This window comes from Crocodylus porosus, unplaced genomic scaffold, assembly GCF_001723895.1.
Source record: "Crocodylus porosus isolate Cpor-Errol unplaced genomic scaffold, CroPor_comp1, whole genome shotgun sequence".
Lineage (NCBI taxonomy): Eukaryota > Metazoa > Chordata > Crocodylia > Crocodylidae > Crocodylus > Crocodylus porosus.
The window spans coordinates 40,975,331-41,001,696 of NW_017728950.1; the positions used below are offsets into that span (position 1 = coordinate 40,975,331).

At 44.4% G+C, this 26,366-nt stretch overlaps 3 protein-coding genes across 3 annotated transcripts; 1 reads left to right on the forward strand and 2 right to left on the reverse strand.

The window, feature by feature from the left end:
• Window positions 1–6: 6 nt before the first annotated feature.
• LOC109323620 (tigger transposable element-derived protein 4-like) lies at window positions 7–2,847 on the forward strand. Its single transcript, XM_019555290.1, has one exon. The coding sequence runs from the start codon at window positions 860–862 to the stop codon at window positions 2,402–2,404; it is 1,545 nt and encodes a 514-aa protein (XP_019410835.1). The 5' UTR covers window positions 7–859; the 3' UTR covers window positions 2,405–2,847.
• A 126-nt stretch (window positions 2,848–2,973) lies between these two features.
• On the reverse strand, window positions 2,974–8,053 carry NDUFB6 (NADH:ubiquinone oxidoreductase subunit B6). The gene is made up of 4 exons (XM_019555291.1): window positions 7,838–8,053; window positions 6,086–6,178; window positions 5,025–5,069; window positions 2,974–3,134 (listed from the first exon to the last, which is right to left on the reverse strand). The coding sequence occupies exons 1-4, from the start codon at window positions 8,015–8,017 to the stop codon at window positions 3,066–3,068; spliced, it is 387 nt and encodes a 128-aa protein (XP_019410836.1). The 5' UTR covers window positions 8,018–8,053; the 3' UTR covers window positions 2,974–3,065.
• Window positions 8,054–13,167: 5,114 nt separating this feature from the next.
• Window positions 13,168–25,424, reverse strand: LOC109323321 (SUN domain-containing protein 3-like). Its single transcript, XM_019554755.1, has 7 exons — window positions 24,709–25,424; window positions 23,870–24,029; window positions 20,757–20,841; window positions 20,119–20,234; window positions 18,266–18,433; window positions 14,978–15,067; window positions 13,168–14,121 (listed from the first exon to the last, which is right to left on the reverse strand). The coding sequence occupies exons 1-7, from the start codon at window positions 24,774–24,776 to the stop codon at window positions 14,002–14,004; spliced, it is 807 nt and encodes a 268-aa protein (XP_019410300.1). The 5' UTR covers window positions 24,777–25,424; the 3' UTR covers window positions 13,168–14,001.
• Window positions 25,425–26,366: the final 942 nt, after the last annotated feature.

Genomic DNA, 26,366 nt, shown 5'->3' on the forward strand with positions numbered 1-26,366 from the left:
CTCCCACAGGTGCTGGCGGCGCTGGTGCTGCTGTCCTGGGGCTTCGTCATCTACGCCACTCGCCGCGCCGCGCAGGGCCGCCTGCAGCGCGACTCCGCCCTGCCCTGAGCATGGCCGGGCGCCGGCCCCGCGCCCAGCAGTGACCCGCGGGCAGGAGGGAGGGGCAGACCTGCACTGATGCCACCGTGAGCAAGCGCTGCCCCGCGCCCCGTGGTAGGCAGGCGACTCGGCGGTGGCAGCTGTGTCCCAACCGTGTGCCAGGCAGCCCGCCTGCGGCAGCTTTCCCCCGTTCAAACTAGCCATCGCTTTAGTTCTTCCCTGGCGGCCCGAGGCACGGTGAAATGCTCCCCTTTGGGGGAAGCAGGGTTGAAAGGCCAGGCCTGGACTCTGGCTGCACCCAGAGCAGGTCGGAATGACAGGAGAACAGATCAGGTGTGGGGGTGGTTGAGGGATCCAAGATATGTGCTACTGAACAGTGAAGTACTCTGAAAACAGGATAGTTTCCTAACCGTTCATCAAAATTAAGGGGAAAGTTAATGCAGTAGAATTGGGTTCAGTTGTTAGGTAAACTTGTCCCTCTTGTGTTCTTCAGTTCATTTCACCATTCCTATTCACAAAGCATTTCAGCTACTTTGTCACTGGTGTAAAGTACAAGCCATGAATTTCCCACAATCACCACATACAGAGATCCAATGAAGTTTGCTCTCTATAAATCTTTGGCATATCAAACTGACCGGCACCTTGTGAACACATTGCAGATTTAAAGCAGTGCTCGCGTGAGGGAACCAGCATAAGGCACGTGACAAGCAGCAGCCAGGCCTAATTCCATCTTGATGCCAAGCATTTGAATAGGGAAACAATGAGTGGTAAGGCATATCGAAGCACCACATTGAGCAGGAAAGCAGATGCCATACGAGAAATAGCTAAAGGTAAATCAAAAGCCCAAGTATGTAAAGAATTTGGTGTGCCACGTACCACTCTGAATGGCTGGCTGCAAAACCAGGAAAAGATTTTGGATGCCGTTGACCAAGCAATGTTTCGTCCAGATCGAAAGAGAATGCGTACAGCGTTAAATGGCGATGTAGAGGCTTGCCTGGTGCAGTGGTTACGACAAGCCTGTGCAAACAACATTCCTATTAATGGGCCCTTGCTAGCCTGCAAGGCTGTTCAGTTTGCCAGTCAGCTGGGCATCTCCGATTTTAATTGCAACGAAGGATGGGTGGAAAGATTCAAGGCACGCCATGCTATTTCACTGAAGCGAGCCTGCAGCGAGGGCAAGCCAGTCCCCACTGGGGGCATCCAATTGTGGAAAAACACAACCTTGCTTTCCATCCTTCGTGAATATGATGCTAAGAACATTTATAATGCTGATGAAACAGGCCTGTTTTACAAAATGCTACCAAATAAAACCCTGTCTTTGAGAGACAAGAGGTGCATTGATGGTGAACATAGCAAACAGCGCCTAACCATACTGCTGATGGCAAATATGGATGGAAGTGATAAAAGGAAGCCATTGGTGATTGGTAAATCAAAGAACCCATGTTGTTTCAAAAATGTGAAGAGTCTCCCAGTGTATTACACTGCAAATAAGAAGGCTTGGATGGTTGATGCTGTCTTTGAAGAGTTTGTGCGAGATTTTGATGCAGAGATGCATGCTCAGAAAAGAAGAGTGGCACTGATTGTGGATAACTGTCCAGCTCATCCAGCAAGCATTAGCGGCTTGAAGGCTGTTCAGGTTGTCTTCTTACCTCCTAATACCACGTCACACAGCCAACCCATGGATAGTGGTGTGATTAAAACCTTCAAGGCTCACTATCGTCGTTTGCTGATGAGCAAGATCTTGTTAGCCATGGATGCTAAGGAGTGCTTTAAGCCAGATGTTTTGATGGCAGTTCAGCTCATAAAACAAGCTTGGAATTTGGTGCAGCAAAGCACAATTGCCAGCTGTTTTTGTCATGCCGGATTTGTCAAAGAGCATCACATGCCACCAGAAGAAGCTACCTTTGAAGCACTCTACTCATCTAACATGAATGAATTGCGTTCACAGCTTCAGGGTTTAAGCATCTGGCCATCAACTCTCACAGCTGATGATTATATCAATTTTGATTCCTCGCTCTGTGTGGCAGAACAGTGCTCTGATGAGGATATTGTTGCAGCAGTGCAAAGCAAAAGAGATGAGGCAAGTGATGACAGTGAAGTGAGTGATGAAGAAATCCAGATGCCCTCTATACCACTTGTCAAGCCAGCTGATGCTCGCAAAGCACTGGATACTCTCCAGCTTTTCTTGGCTCAACAAGACATAGATGATCAACTATTCCACTTTGCAGAATTATCTTCTATTTTGGCAATGAGTGCATGTAAAAGCGGAAAGCAAAAGTCTTTGACTGATTTTACTCCACTGTAATCATTTATTACATAGCAAACACGCTGAATTTCTGTAATAAGACATTTGTACATTAAGCATTTCTGTATCATCATTTTTTTCCTTCAGTATGTCTGATGTTAGTCTTTTATTGTGTCACTATGGCATGCAAAATGCAGTAGGTAATGGTGACTAATTATCAGTAGTTACTGTTGCACTTGCTGTGATTGTCACTCATGGATAACTAGTCATTATTGTTAAGTCACTCCTGGAGTGATAAATTAAATGTTTGTCTGGTGCATGTGTTTTGCTGCCAATTCAAACTATTAAAACTACCATAATTGTGTCAGAGCTTTACCACATAGATCATTTAGCAGAAAAGCTGAAAAAACTTAGTATTTTTTAACTCATAAAACATAAATAGTTCAACTTGTCAGCCCGACAAGAACTCTGAACAAAGATTCCTGTTAAGTTTTTCATTATCTGACTTTACCAGTTTGTCCCTAAGCAGGTTCCTTAAATTACTACCTACTATATGCACTGGTGAGTTGAGAGAACAACAGCCTTTTCTATAATAAACATACCTAGAAAGAAATAAGATGACATGTTAATCTCATGGAAGTGGACTTTATTGTACAGTTCATCCACATATATGTAACGCACTTGCATAAGGACAAAGCCAGTGCTCATCACATTTATCCTTTCAGTGGTGACCACTAGTTTCATCTGCCAGTGGTGGCATTACTTCTCCTGTCTCTAGAATTGTGTCACCCTAATGAAATGAAAAAAAAGATCATGTTGAATATTTGTCAAGGGTCTGATCATGCATTTCTAACTTACATATACTAGAAGAAAAGTAAACATTATACTGGATCAGTTCTAGATGGATTCTCTTCAAATAAATATGAATCCTTTGTCCACATTTTGACTAACCATCAGTAAGTAGTTTCTCATGACTTTACATGCAAACAATAGTGTGCATTTCCCTCCATATCTCACACTCTTCCCCTTTGCAGAGGAAAGTAGTTTTGTAATTAGTTTGAAGTCAGGCAGAAATAAGTAAACTGCACTTCATAGATGGACTAAATCATAGATGCACAGCATACTCTTTCATAAGCTGCAGACTTACTTCACCAGATGCTACAATGGAGTATCTGATGAACTGATCCTGCTGCTTGTGAAAGCTTGTTATACAGCTCTGATTTAGCTGGTCTATAAAGTGAAAAATCTACCCTGCCATCTGCCATTCTTCCCTTTTGCTGTTCAAGCATACTAATCTAACCACACATTAAAAAGGGCCTCTTTTTAGAAACGGAACTCATTCTAGGCCCTTGGGACTACACAGTCTTGAGTAAGTCCTGCTTACACTTTGTTGATCTATTAGATTTCAATATATTCTCTAAGTGACCAAAAGCACTCTACAGCCCCAGGTGTGCTCCCATATCAGATGACAGCCTCTCAAGCTCTCTAACTGTCCCTTAGTGAAACATTTTCATAGCATTTTTTTCAGGTTTCATGGCTTTTGCACATTCCAAAGGGTGCTACGGAATCAGTACTCTGATTCCATACTAAGCTCATCTGTATCCTAAAGAATGGGTAACAGGAAGTGAGGTGGGAGCTTGTGCTTATAAAAAGAGTGAAACTGCTCCAGCTACTGTGATTTGTCTGCCTTGAATAAAATGGAGAACCTTCATAATGTAAAGCTTTGTGGAGAAATCCAAGAAGCAGTCAACATGGTGCTCATAGAAACAGTCAGTGATAAGCAAGGATCCTGGTTTTCTGTTTAAAAATCATGAATTCTCTGATAAAAATGCACACTGATTGAAAAACCCTAAATCTGTGATTAAAATGAAATGCCCACCTGGCAGCAGCGAAGGGCACAACTCTGCACCGCTACTGCTACCGCTGGGTAGGCAGGAGGACCTTGCCAGGATGGCGTGGAGCTTGCAGCAGCAAGGAGTTCCCCAGCTCTGCTCTGCCCTGCTGCACCAGGTCCTACCCACTGGGCTGCAGAGGCTGGGGAGGGGGAGGTGGCAGCAGCAGGCAGCCCACCCCCACCACACACACAGATCTGCCCAACCCCCTCTCACTGCCCATGGGGACCCTATTCTCCTTCCTTCCCTGCCAGACTTACCTGCAGGAGCTGCTCTCCAGGCTGCCATATGCATGTATGAGCATGTACATTCACATGGCATCCCCTGCCTGACCATCCTTCTCCTGCTCCCCCCAGCCTGCAGACAGCTCTTTGCAAAAGTGGAACAATCCATGTTTTTCCATTAAAATAAAAAATCTGTGTTTTTCTCAGTTAAGAGGGAAAATCCACATTTTTTTCCATGGAAAATGGAAAACCCAGATCCCTGGTAATAACAAATCAGCTGCTTACTCTGATTTCAAGTCCCAGTCACTGTAGCAGTAGTAAAGTAGGATTATACTGTCCATTCTGAGGGGAACATTAATGTTTCTAAGGCTCCTTTAGACAGCATATTACATTCCTTTGGTAGTCTGTACACTTTATCAAAAGGAATCATTTTAATTTGATTTCCCAAACAACCATTATCCTCACATATTCACTCTGCTTCTGCCAATCGTTTTCCACACTTTCCCTCTATTCCTTTATTTTTGAAGCCAACATATTACAAGAGAATAGTTTAAATGGACTCACTGGGAATATTCTGGGCTTCGACGAAACAATACCATATGGCTTATTCTGTAATACAAAAAAGGACAGAATGGTCAGAATAAGAGATTTTGCAGGATGATTTTGAAATATGGAAGACAAATACACAATTTCTAAAATACAGGATTAAATACAATTTATGTTATGCAGCACTAGCTTCTCTCTAATAACTTCTTTATAGTTCTTCAAGACGAGTTACAAAAAATAAAAACACACTTCAGACAGGTAAGAATTTCAAAACTTTTAAGTGAAAACAAAAATAAACTTTTCTAGGAAAAAAAATATATACTTTGCTATCATTCCCTCCCTCTCTTTCCCCCACAGCAACAAGGCCTTACAAGAGGATTTACTGAGTCCGGGCTATCAATGTTATGGCTTCTTCAGGAAAGTAATAAGGTATGAGACCATGGGTTACAGGCCTGCTGCAAATATAAGTAAATCATGAACTCTCTCTGACTGATATTTATTAAGTTCAAACTAACATCACCTTAACAAATACTGTCAGATAATTAAATTGTTTTCTATTGTGCAGACACTCATGACTACATGCAAGTATTACTACCAGTGTGATAAAAAACTGGTTTTCCCCAGGATAAAATAAATCCCATCTAATGTATTTTCCCATTCTAAATGAGCCTTGTAAATTACTTACATATTTAAAAGTTCTCTGATGCTAAAAATATTACATTCTGATTTCAGTCTTCTAAAACTATTCTAGAAAATTACAAGGAAAGTAGCTTGTTTTGGGACTGTCACTACACCTAGGAGGCAGAAGTTACAATACAAGGGAAGGAAAATAGTAGAATAATCAGACTGTGGAATCAGCAGTCATTGGACGGGGACAAAAGCAAGTAGTTGGGAGCTTCATGTTCCAGAATTTTGCAACCATTGAAAATGAGGCAGTGCATCTGATAATGTGGCTATAAGCTGGACTAGCTTAGTTTTCAGTCCCGAGGCCTAAATTCAAAAGGTGGTTGTTTTCATTTCAACTATAAGATGCATAAAATATCCTGTTATTAAAACATTACCCCAAATTCTTTACTTACCATTAAGTGGTATTTCATATGGTAGTAAATAACCCAGGAAGGTATAACCAAAAAGCATAGGGCAGTTACACTGCCACGGTACACTCTGAAAGCCTAGGAACAAAAATAAACGATAATCCACTTTACTTTAAAATCTTACCATACATAACATCCAATGCTGACATCATCCACCCAGACCAGCTCCGCCTTGACACTTCCATAGTTCTAACAGAATTTTAAACTCAGGGAAACCAGCCTCACATGCTTAGGAAGTAAAGTCTCACTAGACATCGTAGACAATCAGGGTAAGAAGGGACTTCAGGAGGCCATCTAGTGCTTTACAACCCTCCTGATGAGAAAGGTTTTCCTAATATCTAACCTAAACTTGCCTTGCTGCAGCTTGATACCATTGCTCCTTGTTCTGTCACCTGTTACCACTGAGAACAGTCCAGCTTCATCCTCTTTGGACCCCCCCTTCAGAGATTTGAAAGCTGCTATTAAATCCCCACCTGTCTTCCCTTCTCCAGGCTAAATAAGCCCAGTTCCCTCAACCTCTCCTCATAAGTCATGGTCCCCAGGCCTTAAACCATTTTTGATGCCCTCTGCTGGACTCTCTCCAGTTTCTCCACATCCTGTCTGTAGTGGAAAGCCCAAAACTGAACACAGTACTCCAGATGTGGCTTCATCAGTGCTGAATGAAAGGGAATAATCACTTCCCTCAACTTGCTAGCAACACTCCTAGTAATACAGCCCAGTATGCCATTAGCCACCTTTGCAACAAAGGTGCACTCTTGGCTTAGTCAGCTTACTGTCCACTGTAACCCCCAGGTCCCTTTCTGCAGAGCTGTTTCTTTGCTAGTCAGTCCCCTGCCTGCAGATGTGCAACTATCCATCCACTTCAACCAAGAATGGACAGAACCACTTCAGCAGATGAAGAGGCAGTTCTGTTTCCACCCCCCTGGGCAACATGGGATGAGTGCAAATTGAATATAGTCTGTCTCTCCCTGCCCCCTTGCATCTCCCAATGTCACCTGACACCAACATGGTTGTGAGAGGGTGGCAACACATCCCTGTCTTCTGTGTTGGGGGAGGAGGGTTCAGTCCCATCTTTCCCTTTCCATTGCAGTCTCCACAGGCCTGGGATCCAGGCCACAGCCAAGGCATAGGTGGGCTGTCATCACCTTCCTTCCTGAGGGTAGACAGACATGCCAACACCACCCTCTTCATCCCATGTCTGGCACTGGGCCCTCCCCTGCCTTGTGACCTTGGTGGCTTGTGCAGAGGCAGGACAGAGGGCTGCTTCTGCTGCTGTCTTAACAGGGAGCATGGGGCTTGTGAGGTGAAGCTAAGGGAACTGGGATTATTTAGTCTGCCAAAGAGAAGAGTGAGAGGAGATTTGGTAGCAGCCTTCAACTACCTGAAGCAGGGTTCCAGAGAGAAGCAGTGGTCTCAAGTTGTAGCAAGGGAGGTCTGAGTTGTATATTAGGAAAAACTCGCTCACTAGGAGGGCGTGGTGAAGTGCTGGACCAGGTTACCCACAGAGGTTGTGAAGTCTCCATCCATGCAGATTTTTAAACCCTACTAGACAAGGCTTGGCCTGGGATGATCTAGCTGGGGCTGGTCCTGCTGCAAGCAGGGGGTCGGACTTGACCTCCTGAGGTCCCTTCCAACCCTCCTTTCCCATGTCTCCGTGGCCGGCCAGAGGACCCCGCGGGGGCCGGGACGGCCCAGGGGCGTCGGGAGCGGCACCCTGCGCCGGAGGGGGGGACGCACCTGATGCCGCCAGAAGCCGCCAGGCTGCAGGAAGCGCTGCCAGAAAGCGTCCACGGGCCCCAGCCACCCCGGCGGTAGTACTGGCTCGCGCGGGCTCAGCTCCTGGTCCTTGAGCCAGCGCCGCCGCAGAGCGCGGAGCTGCTGCAGCCGCAGCTTCTCTTCGGGGGTGTAGCCAGACATGGCGCCGCCGCCCCGCTCAATTCCCTCCCCCGGAAGCACGACCTTGATGAGTACTAGGCGCTGAAGGCCTGCGCGGCGCAATGACGCCACAGGCATGCGCCCGCCAGCAAAAACCGGAAGCGGGCGTTGGCTTTTGGCCACTGGCGTCCCGAGCCTAGGAGGCGGCGAATGCGCAGAGCTGCGAAGCTGTCCCACAGGCTGGCGTGAGAGCGCCCCCTGGTGTCCGGAGGGAGGAGGTCGTGGGGCGGCCTCCTGGCTCCCTCATGTGCCCGCCTTTCCTACAACGGCCCTTAATTGATGGCTTTAATACTGGGCTTTTTAATTGAGGCCTTTCTGGGTCCTTTAGTTGATGCTTTTAATACTAGGTTCCTCCTAGAAGTGGCAGGACCCCAGGGTAGCGCCTTGGCCTTCCTAGTGCACATAGCTTTGACCCCTCTGCGCTTCCTGGCAAAGGAGCCAACGCAGGATCCGTGCCCTTATGGCCTCTGACCACACCAGGCTGCATGACTGTATGATCCCGCGTCAGCTCTGATGACACCTTGCTGCTGGAACAGGGGGCACTCAGGATCAGTCCCACTGTCCCCCTGCGTGGGTGAGTAGGGGATGCTGCCCCACACATACAGTTGGGATTGCAAGTCCCTGCAACTGACAGGACTCCTGCTGCATGGAGGCACAACTGTGTGGTCTGTCAGCGGCGGGACTGTGAACTCCCAGTCATGGAGAGTGTGGTAGGCACCCCACAGTTGGGAGGTTGCAGCCACTACTGCAGTCTTCCAGCTCAAGGGGTCTGTGGAGCACCCCCCCCTCCCCCAGCTGTGAGATCATAGCTGCTGTGGTGGTGCACAATGCACCCCAGGGCTGGGAAATCACAGCTGCACCCTGACGCTGCCAGGACCCAGAGGTCTGTACCTCCTAGGCACTGCAGGTGCCAAGAGACCTGTCAGCTGCTGGTCTCCCAGCCCGAGCGGGACACAGTGCAGCTGGCAGGCCAAGCAGTTGACAGGGCTCCTATCCACTGGGGAGACCCTGCTACACGTGGAAATTAAAAGCTGGGTAGCAACCATCTATAAAATTAGTGCACATTTCTGAGGTCTAACTTGCTTGGATCCTTTTATGGTGTGATAGCTACTTTGTACATATAGCTTGTCTCAGTTTAACTGCACAGTTAATCTGTTGATTGCCCAATATGCTCTCTCCCAGTATTCTAGGGAGCTAGCGTTATATTATTCACTTTAAGATTAAAGCAAAAACAAAAAGAACTATTTGAATGCACACTAATTTGCTAGCTGTTAATTGCTGTCATGTATAGAGGAACATTTCTTAACCCATGGGTCATAACCCAAAAGTGGGTCCCAGGAATATATGAAAGGGTCACACACAAACTTTAAAAATAGATTCTCCTTTAGAGGAGAAAAATGTGGGAAACTGTGGCTTTTCCCTTGCAGGCTGTGAGAGTTTGAGCCTGCAAGGGGCTGCTTGCCCCTCTCCCCTCTTCCTTCCCTGGCCTCACACACCCCTCCATACCCCACACGCCCACCTCTGCCGCACACACTGGGAGATGGGTCAGGAGTGAGGGGCACTGGGTCAGGACTGACCATCAGTGTTTACAAATGGGTCCTGGTACAAAAAAGGTTGAGAACCACTGTTGTAGAGGGGGCCTTTGATGCATCATACAGTTGATATTTCCCAGTCATGGGGCAGAAGCAGCACTGTGGTGCCTCTTGCTGTTTCTCAGTCCCAAGCTTTGGGGATTTCAACTTAAATAAATATGTAAAAAGATTTTTCTTTCTCCTTCAGAGCCAAACCTAATTTAGAAATGTCACAGTCTCATGGAAAGGAAATCCTGTTTCCCAGGCCCCTCTGAGGGAAACATTGGGCCTTGGTAATGCTTTTAAGAAACAGGCTGATTTTGCCTCTTGCTGAGTGGTAAGGAGGTGCCTTTCCCCAGCACAGATGGATCTAGCATTTTGAAAAGGGAGGTGGAGGCACATCATCACATATAACAACACATATTTGTCCAGTTCAGGAGAAACTAGATGCTTTACGCATATGCTAGGGAGCTAGTGTTTTATTATTCACTTTAAGATCAAAGCAAAAACAAATAGAACTACTGGAATGCACACTAATTTGCTAGCTTCTGCGACTGTTTAAAAAAACACAACAAACTTGGCAAGAAATAGAAGATACCTTGTCATTAGTCCTGTAGTCATAATTAAATATGCATCTCATTCATTCATATTCATAAACAAAATCTTGAATATTCTGACAGCACCTCCAATACTTTACCTCAGTCATCCTACACCTGAAATTAATATCACCACACCAAACTGTTAAGGTTTCTAGCTAGCGCTAGACAGTCTGCAGGGCTGTGAAATAGAAGAGCGACATCACCAGGAATGGGTAACAGACAGCAAGACTACAGAAGAAAGGGGAGAATAGTGAAATATAAAGACCATCCAAAAGGACAGAAAGTCATTAATACCTGTGGAGTGGAAAGAGATTAGCAGGAAGCAGGGAGCTGATGATAAGCCACCAACTCATGACTCTCTCAGCACTGCCTGAATAGGAATGCCACTGCCCCTCCCAGGCAGTTAGCTTAGCTGGAGTATGGTTCAAAGTGGGGTGCACCTGCACTACTACACCCTGTGGATCCACAGCTGCTCCACAGCCATAGGCACCAGTCATAGCGACATTTATAAATATGTTATAATAACAGCATAAATCAGCCCTGGTAAACAGACTCCTCCTTGGGGCTCTGTGATTTCTTTTCCAATTTCACGTCATTTCAGTGTTTTTCCCTCTCTTTTTCTTTATCTCCTCATTTTTGATTCCATTTGTTGAATTGGACTCTCTCATAATTCCTGCTGTAGTTTTATGGCTACACAAACTACTCTGGAAACAGCATGTTCAGAGCTGAATAAAAGCAACTAACAGGCAATTTATAGATGTGATCACTGGGACCATTCACTAAGGTGCCTTTCATACTGGACTCACAGGTGTGTCGAAAAAACACGAAGATTGTGAAGTCAAGCACTCAAAATTTGGATCTCTATGACAAAATAATGGCCTTGCATTGCCCATACCCTACATATGGGGGTCCAAAAGAGAGCTTCACTTGAGATCACATAGTTACAAGAGGTGATCTGGCTTGTTCTCACTGACCACACCTACTTTGTCTTCCTCATTACTGAACTTGATCTTTGATTTGTCCTTTTGAAGGCCTCACAGGGGCTAGGGACAAAAGTTACACATAAACCGGTATAAGTCAGAAACTGTTTCATATCTGTAACAATAGAAGTTTAGTGTACATAAACCAGTTTCAGTCATTTTGAAAGCAGTTTAAAGTAAACCTGAATCGATTTAGGTTAAATTGGTTTATTAAACTTCTGTCCCAAATCCCCTACAGATTCAAGTTAACTCACAGTCCCCCCCCATCCTAGGATGCTTTGCACCTCCCCCACAAACTCCTCCTCACAGGGTGGGCAGGCTAGCCTTGGCCCAACCTGTCTGCTGCAGCCAAGCAGAGAAGCATGCTTCAGCACCCCCTGGCTTCTGGCCTGGGCCACTGTGGCTGCATTTCCAGAATCAAGTGAATGTCTGTTCCCTTGCTTATCCGTTCAATCTACGGAACTTAGACTAACTTGCAAAGATTGAACAGATTCAGCCTTGGGCTTTTTAATGGTCTGTACTTAGCCCATGATTCAAAAGCCAACGAAGATTAATGCAACTAACAGAGATTTAGAAAATAACCAGAAAGTTTAATATTTAGCTATACTAATTCCCTGTAGACAAATATTTGGAGGTGTGTTGCCTGGAAATGAATTAAGCCTAAGTCTCATAAAAGTAGCTGATGGAAAAATCCTTAATTAGAAGAAACAGACTATTCTGGTATGCACCCACCCACAGTCTTCAAAGGAGGAATCTCATCCACATTAGGTTGGCTATTACACAGAAAGTTTGATCCTATGTTGAAGATGCCAAGACCTCAGGGTCAGGGCAGAGCCCCATGCTGAAGAGATGGATCTTTAGAGTGCAAAGTGGGCTGTTCACCAGATCCTGTTCCTTCCTGCCAGAAGCAGGATTTTTCATTTTAAACAAAGCAATAATAAATGGGGTTTAATATATGTTACTCATGAGCACATGCTGTTATACTCTCCCCACAGAGCACAAGGAATGGTCTTTAGCTCGGTGCACAGTCAGACCTTATCATCAGTTCCTGTCATCACCCTGGTTAAAGTATAGTTCCACCTTGCAGCCCAGCCAGGTCCAACACGGGTGCTAGGAATTGGCTTGGAAATGGCATTTAAAGGTCTGTTTTTTGGGAATTAGCTTGTAGGTACAGATATATGCATTATAAGGGGTCAAGATGGACATCAGGGGTTAAATGGATGTCTAAAGAGCCTGGGTTTCACATACAATATGTCTCACAGCCCTGAAAGTAGACAGGCTGTCTAGCACAACAAGTCCAATGGATGGAAACAGCCTGAGAAATTATAGGAAAATGCCATAACATGAGATCATAGCCTTCAAGTCAGACAGGTTGTCTAACACAACAAAGACAGCCGGGGAACCAAGGAAGTATGTACCATGTTGTCCCATAATACGAGATAAGTAACACCAGCTACAAGGCCCCAGAGCAGCAGGGGGGCTGAGTCCCAGTTTTGGGGTAACAGACCAAATTAAGAAAAGGCTCAAAAGGCTACGTGGATGTGTGACCACAGAGAGACAGCCAACCAGAGAGAGCCATGAATGAAGAGTCATCAGGAGTCATCAAAGGGGAAGGAGAATACAAAAGCAGAGACTTGAGATTAACAAAAGGTCTCTCCTGTCCCTCCCTGTTCTTTCTCATCCCTCCTTCACTTTCTCTCTGTCCCTCCCCGTCTTGCTCCCTGAAAGGGATCCCCATACCTGTCCCCCGGAAAGGGTCCCTGAGGCCGCTGTGGAAGAGGGCACACAGCAGCAGCCTGGCTCATCCACCCCACCAGATGGGGGCTGTGGTCCTCGGCATCCCACCTCCAGACTGCTGACATCTGACACCTAAGAAAAAAAGCCTCAGAGTAGAGCCTGCATCCTGACCAGATGTACTTTGACTCTGATGACAGCCCTGGGATTGGTAGATATAGAATTGCTTGATTGTATTGTTGCTTTTTTGTTATCACTCTCTATCAATAAATTCGCCTATTATCAATTGGCAAGTATTGTGGTCAGTTTGAAGGTTGTGCTCGCCTGGCACAAATGTATAGGGGTTGGGTCCAAATCCAGTGCCAACACTGAGAATTGGCCAAGAGTCCCATATGAGACAGGGCAATGGGGCTTGGAAAAAGGGAAAGTAAAACAACCCTAAGGTATCCAAAGGATACATTTACCCCTTGATCCCTCTTGTCTCTGTCTCCCCCAAAAGCAGTGCACAATAAGTAGATTACTGATGCAGTGTCTCTGTTGGTCCTCAGAGCTCTCCCACAAAGCACAGCCCTCCTACCTATTCCAAACCTACAAGTGATGTTGAAACCATCCTGAGTGTGCCCCTGGCTGCTGTTCCCAAGCATGTTAGAGACAGACATAGTCACCCCAAGGGCAGCCTCAGCCTCTTGTTTCCAGGTCTGGTGGACACAGGATATGGCAGGTGGAGTGCTAAGGAATGTTTCTCAGCAGTGCTCTCAGGAGCAGCGAGGAAGGGATCTCTCCCCTTTATACTGCAACTTGCCTGTAATTTAGACTTCTGCAAATATCTGTGACCTTTCATTTATCCCATGTTAAGTTTCATTTATCCTGTGTTGCATATATGCTATATTTTTGACAGAACAGACAAGAGTGTTTAGCTGATAATATCTGTCATCTTTAGTTGACTTTTTTTTTTTCTGGCAAACCCCCCCCACCCCCCGGAAAAGTGGAGTGAGCCCTAGGTGCTGTTGACAAACTGGCGGGATGGCTGGGGTTGCTATTCTTCTTCTGAATCCTCACTCCACGTCTTGCTGTTCAGGGGTTTAGCTCTTGTTTACCATCTTCCCATGCACCCTTACGCGATAGATACAAGTGTAATCTGAGTGGCCCCAGTTGCTCAGCAGGCAGAATTTTATGTAGATGAAAGATACAGGAATTTCAATCTGAAATGTAATAAAAAGTTCTGAGAAATCATCATTTGTGTGATCTGTACTTTCTGTCAGTCCCATTTCCTTTCTGTATTAAACACTACTGATGGACTACATTCATCCATAACAAAAGCATGGAAAAATTCCCATTTAAATCACTTGAAACGGCTTATGTCAAGACTGAATGTGACCCCTGGCAAGTAAAAATCAATCCCCAGAGCTCTCTGGTTGGTAGCAGCTTTGGAAAGATGATGCTGGCTGCAAGGTAACCTGCAACATTGGCCTGCAGCAGTAGGCTGTAGATTCCTACTAGTGAGAGGACACAGCACACCACCTTGTGCTCTTTCTTCCCAGCCCCCTTCATGCTGTTGCCTTGCTTGAGTTAGTTGCAATTAAACCAAAGCATTCTAAAAACCAGAGTCCTTAAACATTTCTCCTTCTTGCTCCTGATATTAATGACATGGAGGGATGGCTGGGGAAGGAAGGCTGGCTAGTATGAGAAGCTGGACCCTTCCTGGCTTCTGGTGTAAACTGATGCCACTCCACTGACATAAGTTCAGACCTTAGCCTTATGAATCTCTTGGCTCCATGTCTACACACTCCGTTTTCTAAGGTAGGGAGTGAGGCTTTGTCAGAAGCAGTCAACTCAGCTAGTATCCTCTTTGGAAGTTTCAGTTCACATGGGAACTGAAGGAATCACCTATCCCTCCCCACACCAGTATGACAGTTGCTGTTCTTCAAAACTAACAGGATGTTATGCTTTCCCTACTTCCCTGCCCAGGGAAAGATTTCAGTCTTTCCTCTCTACTGTAGTCAAACCCAGGTCCACACCAGTGGCATCCACCTTGTTCTCACACCCCTCTTGGTGTACCTGAAGCTGGAAAGTTTGAATGACTTCTTTCTCCAAATCATACATGAATTTTCCAAGCAGAATTTCTGTTTCTGTTTCTTCATCCAGTCCCTAAAATCAGAGTAGGGAGAGGTTTGTGGGAAAGAGATGTCACAGCGCGTGCTGGGTAACACCAGAGTGCACAGTGATTCCATGGGTCCTTTAAATATGTAACTGTAGTTAAGAGGAAAGAATTGTGACTTCTGGAAGCCACACAAACATCTCCAGAAGTTAAGAGGAAACTGGCGTCGACCCAGGAAGAGAGCTCTGTCCTATGAAGGAAGGCCCACCCTTGAGTTAATCCTGCAGATGGATGAGTCGCAAATGTGATATGCCATCCCATATTCAGCAGTGCGCAAGGCAAGGCCAGGATAATGGTCCTGATTTCTCACATCTGAGTATGCCCTCCCAAGCAGGATTGTGATGATGATATAAATGTACATTTTGTGGTAAGAACTAGGCCTGTGTGAGTCAGCAGCGATCTGATCTGGCTTCGGATGGCAGCAATCCAATCCGGAGCTCCGGACCGGGTTTCCGCTTCGATCCGGCTGAAGCGGCCCCCAAGCTTCAGAGCCACCTCTGAGATCTGGCTATAGGGTATAATGGGAAATCAATGAAATCTCTATAACTTTGTTGTTTATTGTTCAATTTGGATGAAACTTGCAGGGGTGGTAGCCTCTGCTGAGAGCATGAAACCGGCCAAGTTTCAAGAAGATCAGTGTAGGGGTTTGGGGGGGGAAATGTACCCCAAATTCTTGAACGCCAAACTCCTGTCATGGCTGTGTGTTATGCCACAGGGGTTTGGGGGTAACTTCACTTCAAGCTGCGGACAAGCAAAACTCATGCACTAAGGTGCAGCTGGGTGACAGCTGCAGGGATGGTGACCCCTGCTGTGAGGTCTGCCAGCTGTGGAGGAGATCGGTGCAGGGGGAGTCTGGGGCCTTGCACCCCTAGCAGCTGACAGGCAAAACTTGTGCCAAGACTGTGTCTGTCCTGGGGCAGTTGATTGTCTGTATTGAGTCTTTCCCCTCCTTAGCCTGGTTTTGTAGGTGCTAATTGATGCCCCTGTGTATTGAGCTGGTCCCCGAGTCCCTGGTCCCTGAGAGAATCATGATTGAGTGATTGGTAACTGGGAACACAGAAGCTTAGCAGCCAGGCCTGCAGCAGTGTCTCCCCTCCCCACCCCAGGACAGAGACTTCCACAAGCACCCATGGCACAAGTTTTGCTTGTCCGCAGCTTGAGAGGCAGTTCCCCCCCAAACCCCTGCACCGATCTTCTTGAAACTTGGCAGACTTTGTGGCCTCAGTAAGAGCTACCACCCCTGCAGTTTCCACCCCACTATGTTGTAATGTCTAGACATGACAGGAGTTTTGCTTTCAAGAATTTGGGGTGCTGTTCCCCCCCAAAACCCTGCACCCATCTTCTTGAAACGTGGCAGGCTTTGTGGCCTCAGTAAGAGCTACCACCAGTTTTGACCCATCTGTTTTGTAACACATAGACGTGACAGGAGTTTTGTTTTCAAGAATTTGGGGTGCCATTCCCCCCAAATCCCTGCACCAATCTTCTTGAAACTTGGCACACTTCATGCTCTCTGCAGAGTCTACCACCCCTGAAAATTTCATCCAAATTGGACAAAAAACAACAAAGTTATAGATATTTCATTGATTCCCCATTATACCCCATGGCCGGATCTTCGCTCTTCGGAAGCTCCGAACTGCTTCAGCAAGCCAAATGAGGCCATCGCGTCAACCTGGATGTGCTGCTTTGGACTCCAAAGCTTCTCCAGCTCTGAAGCTCTGTCTGAAGCCTTGCACAGCCCTAGTAAGAACAGGATGAGGTTTATTTATAAAGGGATGAAACTTGACAATATCTCACTTAAGATCCAAATTTCATATAATATCTGCCCTATGGTATCTGGTTCTTTATCTGATCACTCATGAAACAAGAGGCAAGGAATGGGAAACATGAGGCTGCAAATAAAGGGTCTCTCTTGACTTACATCATTGTCAAATTCTGTGTGACGTAAGCCTGTCAACAAGAATGGCCAGCTTATGTAATAATTTTGGTTTATTTCTTAAATTACATTATCAGTTTTTTAATTAATGTTCCTAAAACCTCATAAGTTAAGCAAAGTTGGGATGGGGCAAAATACTTGAGCAAAAGATTTCTAAGCATCACGTCTAGGATGGGTAACTTGTTTAGTAGGAGACCTCCCCGAGCTCCTAGTGCTGATCTGTCTTGTTGCATGGTGCTGTCTTGTGAATAAAACATTACATCAAAGTCTTCACCATTTGTGGTCTTTGAAGATGCTTCTTGAATATGTACTTATCCTTACTCCAGCATTCTGACAAAACTACAGCTGGAGTAATCATATCTTTCCTACTAAAGGGGTTCTGCAGTTTCAGCTGAACTGTCCTAAAACTGCTGTGTGAAGATAAACAGCTGTTGCTTTCACATCCAGATGGATGCAGTTATTCTTTTAAATGAAGGGTTTCAACTCCTGGCCCATGGGCCATATCTGGCCTGCAGAGCCATGTCATCCAGCCTGCAGGGATCCCCATGAGTTCCAAAATTTTGCAGCAGAGTGGTGGCAGTTGACTGCTGCTCCCATTGCCAAAGCTCCAGACCAATGGGCATCAGCACTACCTCCATGGGTACTCCAGAGCTCAAGCACCCACTGAAAAAAATTAGTGGATGCTCAACACTCACAGCCCAGGCCCCCCAAAAAACAGCACCTACCAGCAAAAACCAAATTAAGCACCTATGCCCGTAGGGAACTCTGTGGGCTGGATAGCATGGCCCTGCATGCTAGATTCTGCATGCAGGGCTGACCACAGTGGTGCAGGGCCCAATCTGGGTGGTGTGGGGCCAGGCAGAGGTGGGTCAGGGCCTGATCCATCCCATGGACTGGCCCCATGCCACTCATGCAGCCTGCAGTACCAAAGGGTTCAGTACTGCTGTTTTAAATCCTTCACCTACAGCAGAAGGCTGTTGTAAATCTTACTTGGACAAGACTTGTGATGCACTTTGGGCACCTCGGGGAGCTAAATGTGATGGCCAAGGAGATCTCTTCTTGTCCTATATTCTTACAAAGCACTAAATTCTTTGTACAGTGTTAGTAGTGCTAACGTTCCACCTCTGTGTGAAGAATTCCCCTAAACAGGTGTCCTGCTGTGTAGCAAACAGGCCTGAAAACTGCATCCAGACCATCCAAAGCAAGTATCCTGTCTGGACCCTGCTGTCCATAAAATTCAAAGGCAAATACTCACATAGACAGCAAAATCCTTGGGGGCGCTTGTTACTTCCCCAGAAGGCGAGATGGCCTTCGAGATGTGCTGAATTGTCACAGCGGTTGGTTGGATTTTCTCAGGCAGCTTAATTACCACCTGGCCTTGAGATCCTGGGAAAGCCCAGCAGCTTCCAGGGCTCACATCTGGCTGGAACCAGAAATCAGTTCAAATTAATGGTACCAGGGCAACACACCGAACATATACATGCAGACAGTGGGAGGCACAAACATTAAGATGGTCTGTTCTTTGAGTATTTTTCTGGTTAATGATTCTATTCAATTCTGTCTGCCTGTCTTCTGTAAGGAAGACATTGATATTTTGCAACAACACTGAACATAGATCAAACCTGAAAAGGCCTTATTACAGATTAAGGGAAAATTGATTTTTACACTCACACTTCCTACTTCTTACCCTTACCTACTGGTATCTTGTTCCATTATTGTTCCAATATTTTTTTTGAGAAACCCCAGGTCAAAATCAGCCCTTCTGTAACAAAATGTGACTCCATCACAATCAATACATTTCCCACTTTTCTCCCTACATCTGAACTGAGGAACCAAGACTTATTTTTAAATCAGGTCAGAAGTCCTTCAAAACATAACTTTTAAAAGCTATGATTTGAATCAATGGAAGGGGATGTAATTTTAAGTAAATCAGCTAAATACAAATACTATCAGGATGTGAAGGCAAAGAAAGAATATCCACCATGAAAGGTTTCCTTTGAGCATATAATAGTTTTGTTTGACTCTCTGCATAGTGGGAGCAAACAATTTCTACTAACTACAGTTCTACTACTAGATTAAGTTGACACAGGGAACTGGTGAAGGGCACTGTGAAGTCTTCAGGGTAGTATAAGCAGAAGATCACTCCTGATAGTTGTGATTTCCCTTCCCCACCCAGACAATATATAGGGCTTAAAGGGAATAACTTGATTTCTCCCCCAGCCCCTTGTGCCTAGAGGAAGAAGCAGAATCATTGTCATTGATTATTTAGCATGGTAGTGCCCTTGTCACTACTGCTTTTAATAGGGCATTTTATAGGGAGGGCTTTTTTTAGTATTTCAGATTTTGTTCCTTTTAATTTATTTTATCTGATATACATGCTACCCTTCCTATCAAAGGCTCTAAGCAGCTTACAGCCAGAATAACTTAAAAACAGAAGAGCAACAAGAGAAGAACAGCAACATAAAAGGGAACTAGAACATTAAGATAAAACAGAAAGCCCCCCCGCCTAAACAATACCTCTAGTTGTAGGTGAGGTTTCAAAGTGGCAATATGGGGGAATCCTTCAGTTAATGAGTGTCTGTAAACACGGGGGAATCTACTTGTGGTCTCAGGAAGGCTTTTTCATTCCAATGTTACTATTTCTATACCAGTGATACCAAGCCACCTTAATAACAAATCAGGATCTCATTGTGCTAAGCAATTACAAGAATCCAGGGACATGCAGCCATTACTATCATATCACTCTTTTAAGAGCCAGATCAATACCCACAAAAGCCAATAATTTGTTTTAATAAGGCAAGTAGTATATTAAGGGTAAGGAGGGAGAAACATTGAGATATGTGTTTGTTTATGTGTCTTAAACATGGGGCTTCTTTTTTGTACGTGAAATTAACAAGCAGGAGAAGAATCCCATTGGCTTCTGTGGGCTTTGGACTGGACTCTAAACTCACCTCTTCTATTCCATGACTGTCCCTCAACTTAACCTTAATTAACTTGCTAAAGTAAGCGTAGGTCCTTCACTGAGGCAGCTCTTGAGGAGAAAGCTGAAGGAAGATATCTAAATCTAAAGCAGTGCAAGACAATCCACAAAGCAGATGAGAGCTATACCTGTAAAATAGTATCTGGAGGATTTGCAGAAGATAAGAACGATAAAGTAAACCAACTGCCTTCTGTGTTCCTGGGTTCATAACTCTTAGATGTTCTGCTTGCATCAATGGTAGCACCTGAAATTAAAATAGAGACCTCAGACAGTGTGAAGCAATGGGTTACTAGATCCATCTAATGCTACCTGGAGACCATCCATTTATCCATCCCATGTTCCCCATTTAAGTACCTGAAGAAAATAGTAGATACAATATCTTCTGGCTACATCCCTGTAACAGTGGGATGGGGAGGACACCCCATAGCACTCTGACATAACATGGGATAAATGACAGATGGATATTATGTCACACTTGTAAAGAAAACCAAGATGTCTCCATGAACCTTTAGCTAAGTTCACAGGATAGCTTAAGGAAAGCTGCTGCACAGGAAACAAATGTCCCTAATACTGTATTTGTAAAAGTTTACACCACTGGTACCAGAGGCCGACTCCACCTCTCACTTCCTGTTTGATCAAATGCAGGTCATGTAACCTCTCTGTGCTTAGCTTCTCTGATTGGCAAAACAAGAGTATTAACACTTGCTTTTGTAAAAGTGCTATATAACACCAGAATGCCATTAGCATTGACTTGGTCTAGCTTTACCTATTGTTTTCTGGGCCCAGTCAGGCATCTGAACATCATCCTCATAAATCTTCTTAAATTGTGAATTTATCATCTCTAGCACATGCTTGGGAAAAAAGAAAGTGTAAGTTAATGAAAGGAAAGATATTTACAAACCACACTCACATGTGGGCAATTTAATGTGTAATGTGTCGTAACACAGAGAAAGTGAAATATGAGATATCAATCAGAAAATGAAGCTAAATTGCATGCTGGTAAATTCCCAGAAACTGTCACAGACTTCAGAGGTTGAGCTGAGGGGCCTAACTGTAAAGCCCTGCTACCCCAGAAACCTGACCTTAGTTTCCACATCACTGACCCATTCTCCAGCCAGCCAGAGCAGTACCTAGGCAGCACCATCTGGGAATGGGGAGAAGCATTTCTCACTGCTCAGCCATGATACAGATAGGCAACTTAGAAGAGGCACCAACATGTTCCAAAGATAATCTCTCCATGCACACACTTAACCAAAGCTGAAATATCTGTCCTCTCTATAACACCTTTCATAGATGAGCCTACAAACTTCACTTCATAAATTTACTAGATACAAAAAATCGTGGAATAAACATAGACATTGGATTTATGGCACATTATAACCTGCCTGACATCTGATAACCCCAGGTAACCTCTCTAAATTTTACCAGCTACATTCTAACACCAGGTCAACATTCCTCCTTTCCCCCCACACCTACCCGTCTCACTCCTATTGTCTCCCATTGCCTCTGATCGGCTTCCTCAATGCCAAGCATTTGCATTTTCACAGACCTGCATTTTGCATATTGGCTTCTATTCCAACCAGGAAAGCACACAAAACATCAGCAGACTCTCCCTATGGCTGAAGAAGGGTGTTTGTGCCTGAAAGCTTGCAAAGAACATTTGTTCCAAGTACTTAGATGGTCTAATAAAAGACACCCCATTTACCTGAAGAATCTTGTCTGCCGAAAGTAATCTCATTAATTCCTCAGCAAAGTGGCTTGGTCAAAGGTGGCTTTGAAAATGGTTTTTAAGTCTAAGCAACCCAAAGGCAAAGGGAAGGTTTTGGCAAAGACCTAGAACAGTCATCACATGTGTGAGCCCTTTAACTGATTCTGGAGCTACACAACAGAGCTGTAGCAGGCAAGGGATGCCAAACTGCTTAACCAGGCTGATGTGACATAAGAAAGCAGGGAGCTACATTTACATTTAAAAATGAGTAGCAGCTACTTGGTTAACATGTGTGAACATTAGCAACACTATAAGAAAGGACTATAAGTAGTGACTGATGTAGCCAAATGTATGGAATGTTACTTTGCGATAATAAATACATTTTGTTAAAATGGTTAAATAAGTTGAAAGAACAAACCAGACTTATCAGACCATAAACTAATGTACAGAGGTAGCAAATTAGTGTAAATGGGAAGGAAAAGGAAATAAGGAAGTTTATCTTTTGGTCCTTTTTGCTTTCTCAAGGATATAAATTTTAACTAATTGGCATTTTTCTGGTCCACAAAATATCTGGTTTAATCCAGTTCTGGAAGTTTCCAGTGAACCATAGGAAAAGGATAATTTGCCTGTGATTTTCTAGTTGATCTAATAAAAGGTATCATTTTGGAACCAAGAGTTCTAGTTTTTTGTATGTCTTTTTGTCTAAGACCAACATGGCTATCAAGTACATCCCTGAAACATGGAAGATGCTGAATTTTACCTGATTTTGGATTTTAAACTTCACTGCAGAACAATAAGGATGATTTTATTCCTTCCCTGCCATCTGATACCTCCAACAAAGGAATTCTACCTGATGTACACATCAAAGAGCTACCCAGCACAGCTCACAAAGACACTCCTATGGACCCAGAGGGACAACCTTCCATCTCCAGCTCCCTCTGTGCAAAAATGAAGTTGATTTCCTACCTATGGGGACTTTTTACCATCTTGTACCATCTATACTTTTCCCAGAGCCCGACAAAGGGCCTTTCATCCTGAAAGTTTGCAGAAAAGGACAGTTTTCTTGTGATTTTCCAGTTGGTCTAATAAAAGATATTATTTTGGAACCAAGAGTTCTAGTTTTTTGTATGTCAGTGAACCAAAGACATTTAAATAAAACCAATCAGGGATCATATATTAGAATATTAAGATTTACCAGCCATCTATAAAAAGTAGGTATAGACTGCAGGGGAATTTGTCAAATCTCTGTGTGACACCTGATGGACTGTTTGCCTGCTGGACTGTTTGGAGGACCCCTGCTGTGGAGACCATAAGCCTGGCCAGCTTCACTTCATGGCAGTCAAGACACATCCCATAAGACAATATTTTTCTTCAGCAATTGTTTTTGTCAATTCATCAATAAACTTCTCACGTTGGTAGAATGACCCAAAAGTCCATTTAAGTTTTTTTCAACCATCCACTCCATTAACATTTTGTTAATAAAGGGAGGATCATATTAACAAAAAAAAAAAAACAAAGTCCTTTAGCTCCTGTATAGCATCTCCATTGGAGACACTGAAATCACTTGATAAAAAGTGATCTTGGTAAAGAAAGCTAGGCCTTATCATCCCAGTTTTACAGGTGAGACATTAAATGCCTAGACAAATGAAGTGACTTGCTTAAGATCATAGGTCACTGGCAGGCTGAGAGACTAAACCCAGCCTTCTTCCCTCTTAAACCAGTACCTTAATGACTCCCCTACAATGTCTCCCAGCTATTGTGAAAGGGGCACACCATTCCTTCAATTGCAGGTTTGGAGGCTTCTCCAGCAGCACCAGAAGACCTGTGGGGCTCCAGAAGATGACACTTTTTCAGGAAAAAAGAAGACTCAATCCTATTTCTTTTGTCTGGTGCTACCCACATAGTAACATCAAAGCACTACATACAAATGTCCTAAGTATCAAAGTCATAATATACCATTAGGGCACAGTACTGAGAAAACAGTTAACAGTAAACCTCCCATTGATAGCTAACACTGTGTCCTCTGCTATCAGAGTGTTTTGAAAATCACATTTCTAATATTCAGGTCCCTAGGGGCCGTTAACAGCATAATATGAAAAGTCTAATAGAAAGTAGTGGAGAGAATGAGAAAAGCTATAGAAAACTCTAACGATAACATTCCATCCTCTTACATCTTTATTATCCACTGGTATTCCATTCCCCTCCAGGATTTCTTTAACTGAATGCAGGATGCCATTCTTCACATTGTCTAGCTCTGCACGCAGATGATCCATCTCCTTTTTAAGGTCTTCAATTTCATTGAATTGCTGCTTTAATAAGAGGTAGGACTTCCTTGAAACAGTAGAAGAGCAAACTTTAGGTCTGTCCAGCTGCTTAGTCCCTGGTGCTAGCCTGCCGCACTCACAGCTCAGTAAAAATAAGGGCAGGTGTCTACACGGCTTCTGTGGTAAACCCAGAAGCTGGGAAGCACTCCCTATCCCCTCACCCCACTCAGCCAGGGCCAGAGGTTGGAAATTAGGCAATATAGATAGGTTAATGTGGTTCTGATCATGGGCCCAGAGCCTGCCATGGACCAGCTTGGCATGCAGGCAGGGCAGACTTGTCCTATGATGTCAGTCAACACTTATACCCGTGTCTCTCTCTCATTTATTTGGGTGGGCAAACTCTCCATCTCCAGTACTTTTAGCTGAGTGAGCTTTTGTGTGTAGCAGCTGTAATGCTCCCTCTCTGGTGCAGAAGCTCTGCTGTCATTTGCACTGGAGTGCAGCCATGAACCTGAAACTGTGTGGGGACACTGCTGTCACCAGTAGGGATGTGTCTCAGGATGTGCAGCTGGGCAAGCTGAGTTAAAAGAGTATATCTGCTAAGTCAGCTGTATCTCTCAAGCAGGGTTAGCTACTAGAGGGAGATATGCTAGCATTAATTTAGCCAATACATTACAGTAGGCCCAGGTATGCTGACAACTCCACTGAGGCAGTGAATCAATTCATTCTAAAATCATCTCTCTTACCAATGTGACTTCATTTCTGCTCCATGCAGCTTTGACATCTCCTGTAACGGAAAAGCAGCAAAATACATTTGCCACTAGCAAAGCTTATGGGATGCCTCAGAAACTCAAGGTAGGAAAAGCAGACTGTGGCCAAACAGGATTGGCAGTGATATAAACTGTATGATGGGCCAATTTTGTTTACCTGTTTTCAGATCCCAGTTGCCTGAATTGGGTAGGGAACAAAGGAAAAGACATTCCCTAGAAGAAAGTCAAACCCAAAGGTAACAGACACTCACAACATTAGTTTTTGTCTTTGCCATTTCCTCCCAAACTATTGATTAGAAACTTTTTGGAACAGTGGCATGTCAAACCTAGGACACAGACTACTTAACTAGATGTCTGCAACAACTCAGAGGACTGTGGGGACAGGCAAAAAGCTGTTTCAAGTTTAAAACCTTTCTGAAAGTAATAACCCATAAGTTTCTCCCAGCTGACCTCCATCAGTTCACTGAGGGCTTGTGATGCGCTAAAGATACTGAGCAATCCCTCTGGGTTTATATTAGATTGAACTCCTTAAATCGGGTCTGATTAAGGAGCTGCCAGTCCTGCCTTCTGAGTTAAGAGCTGAGAACTTTAATAAAAAAATAGCAATGCAGAGGTTCATTAAAGACACTGAACTATCACTAGCAGTATGCTGTACCTTATTTGAAACCTACTAGAAAGATGAGAATGAAGCTCTGACTTTCCAGCTGAGTATTCTGCTTTTCATTCAATCTTTCAATGCTGAGGACCCAAAGGTTTTCCACTGAGTCATTTTTAAAATGAAATAAAATCTTGTTTGCAGGAATTTTGTTTAAGTAGTCACAACCTGCAGGCTGTGCATTTTCTGTAGCTAGTTATAGGCTGGATGAGTTGAAGGCTTTTAACCCAAGCAGTGGTCATTGTGACTGCTCTAAATATCTCAGGAAGAAAGACAAGGAGTGGAGGACAGTAGTAGTGATTGTTTCTGTTTACTCAGGCTCCCATTAAGTCAGGGGAACTTTAAATCACAAAAGAGCCAGTCTTCATGGAACACCTTGCACAAACAGGGATTTAAAGTAGGTCTACTTGGTAGGCTTAGCATCCTTAGCCCTCAAGCACTCTTTACTGCTCTGAGCAGGCTGCCTCCAAAATGGGGAGCACTAATACTGTGGCTGTGTAGCTGCATTGACAAGCTACTTGCATACAACATCAGCAATGCTAATTAGCTTGTATAGAGGTGGTGAGAGTGTTCCTGGTTGAACAGGCAACCTGCTTGGAGTACCATGGTGTGCCTGAGGTTGCTGCCACCAGGGAGACAGATTTAACAGAGAGACAGCCTTAATCCATCAAAGCTCCTGCTGACCTCAGTAAGATATGTACCTGAGTAGGGACTTCAGGATCTGGTCCCACAAACAGGATCATTGCTTGCAAAACATCTATTGGTTTACACTGACACAGCTCCATTGTGGAGTTACACTGATTTATACCATCTGAGGTCCAGTTAAGGGTGTTTTGCCTTAATGTTGATTTACAGGAGTCATAACAATCTTCAAGAGAGGCTCAGTAAAGGGACCCAACAGCCAACAGGAAATGCTCCAATAAAATCTCTGCTTCTTTATTAAAATCATTCAGGCCTGAAAATAAGGTTTAATTTAACA

Coding starts and splice junctions, on each gene's coding strand:
- LOC109323620 (XM_019555290.1), top strand. CDS start 860: ATGAGTGGTAAGGCATATCGAAGCACCACATTGAGCAGGAAAGCAGAT.
- NDUFB6 (XM_019555291.1), bottom strand. CDS start 8,017: ATGTCTGGCTACACCCCCGAAGAGAAGCTGCGGCTGCAGCAGCTCCGC. Junction 6,179..7,837: donor GCGGCTTCTGGCGGCATCAG/GTGCGTCCCCCC, acceptor TTTTGTTCCTAG/GCTTTCAGAGTGTACCGTGG. Junction 3,135..5,024: donor CGAAGCCCAGAATATTCCCA/GTGAGTCCATTT, acceptor TCATTTCATTAG/GGTGACACAATTCTAGAGAC.
- LOC109323321 (XM_019554755.1), bottom strand. CDS start 24,776: ATGTATTTTGCTGCTTTTCCGTTACAGGAGATGTCAAAGCTGCATGGA. Junction 20,235..20,756: donor CTGGGCCCAGAAAACAATAG/GTAAAGCTAGAC, acceptor TTTTAATTTCAG/GTGCTACCATTGATGCAAGC. Junction 15,068..18,265: donor CCAAGGATTTTGCTGTCTAT/GTGAGTATTTGC, acceptor CTCTGATTTTAG/GGACTGGATGAAGAAACAGA.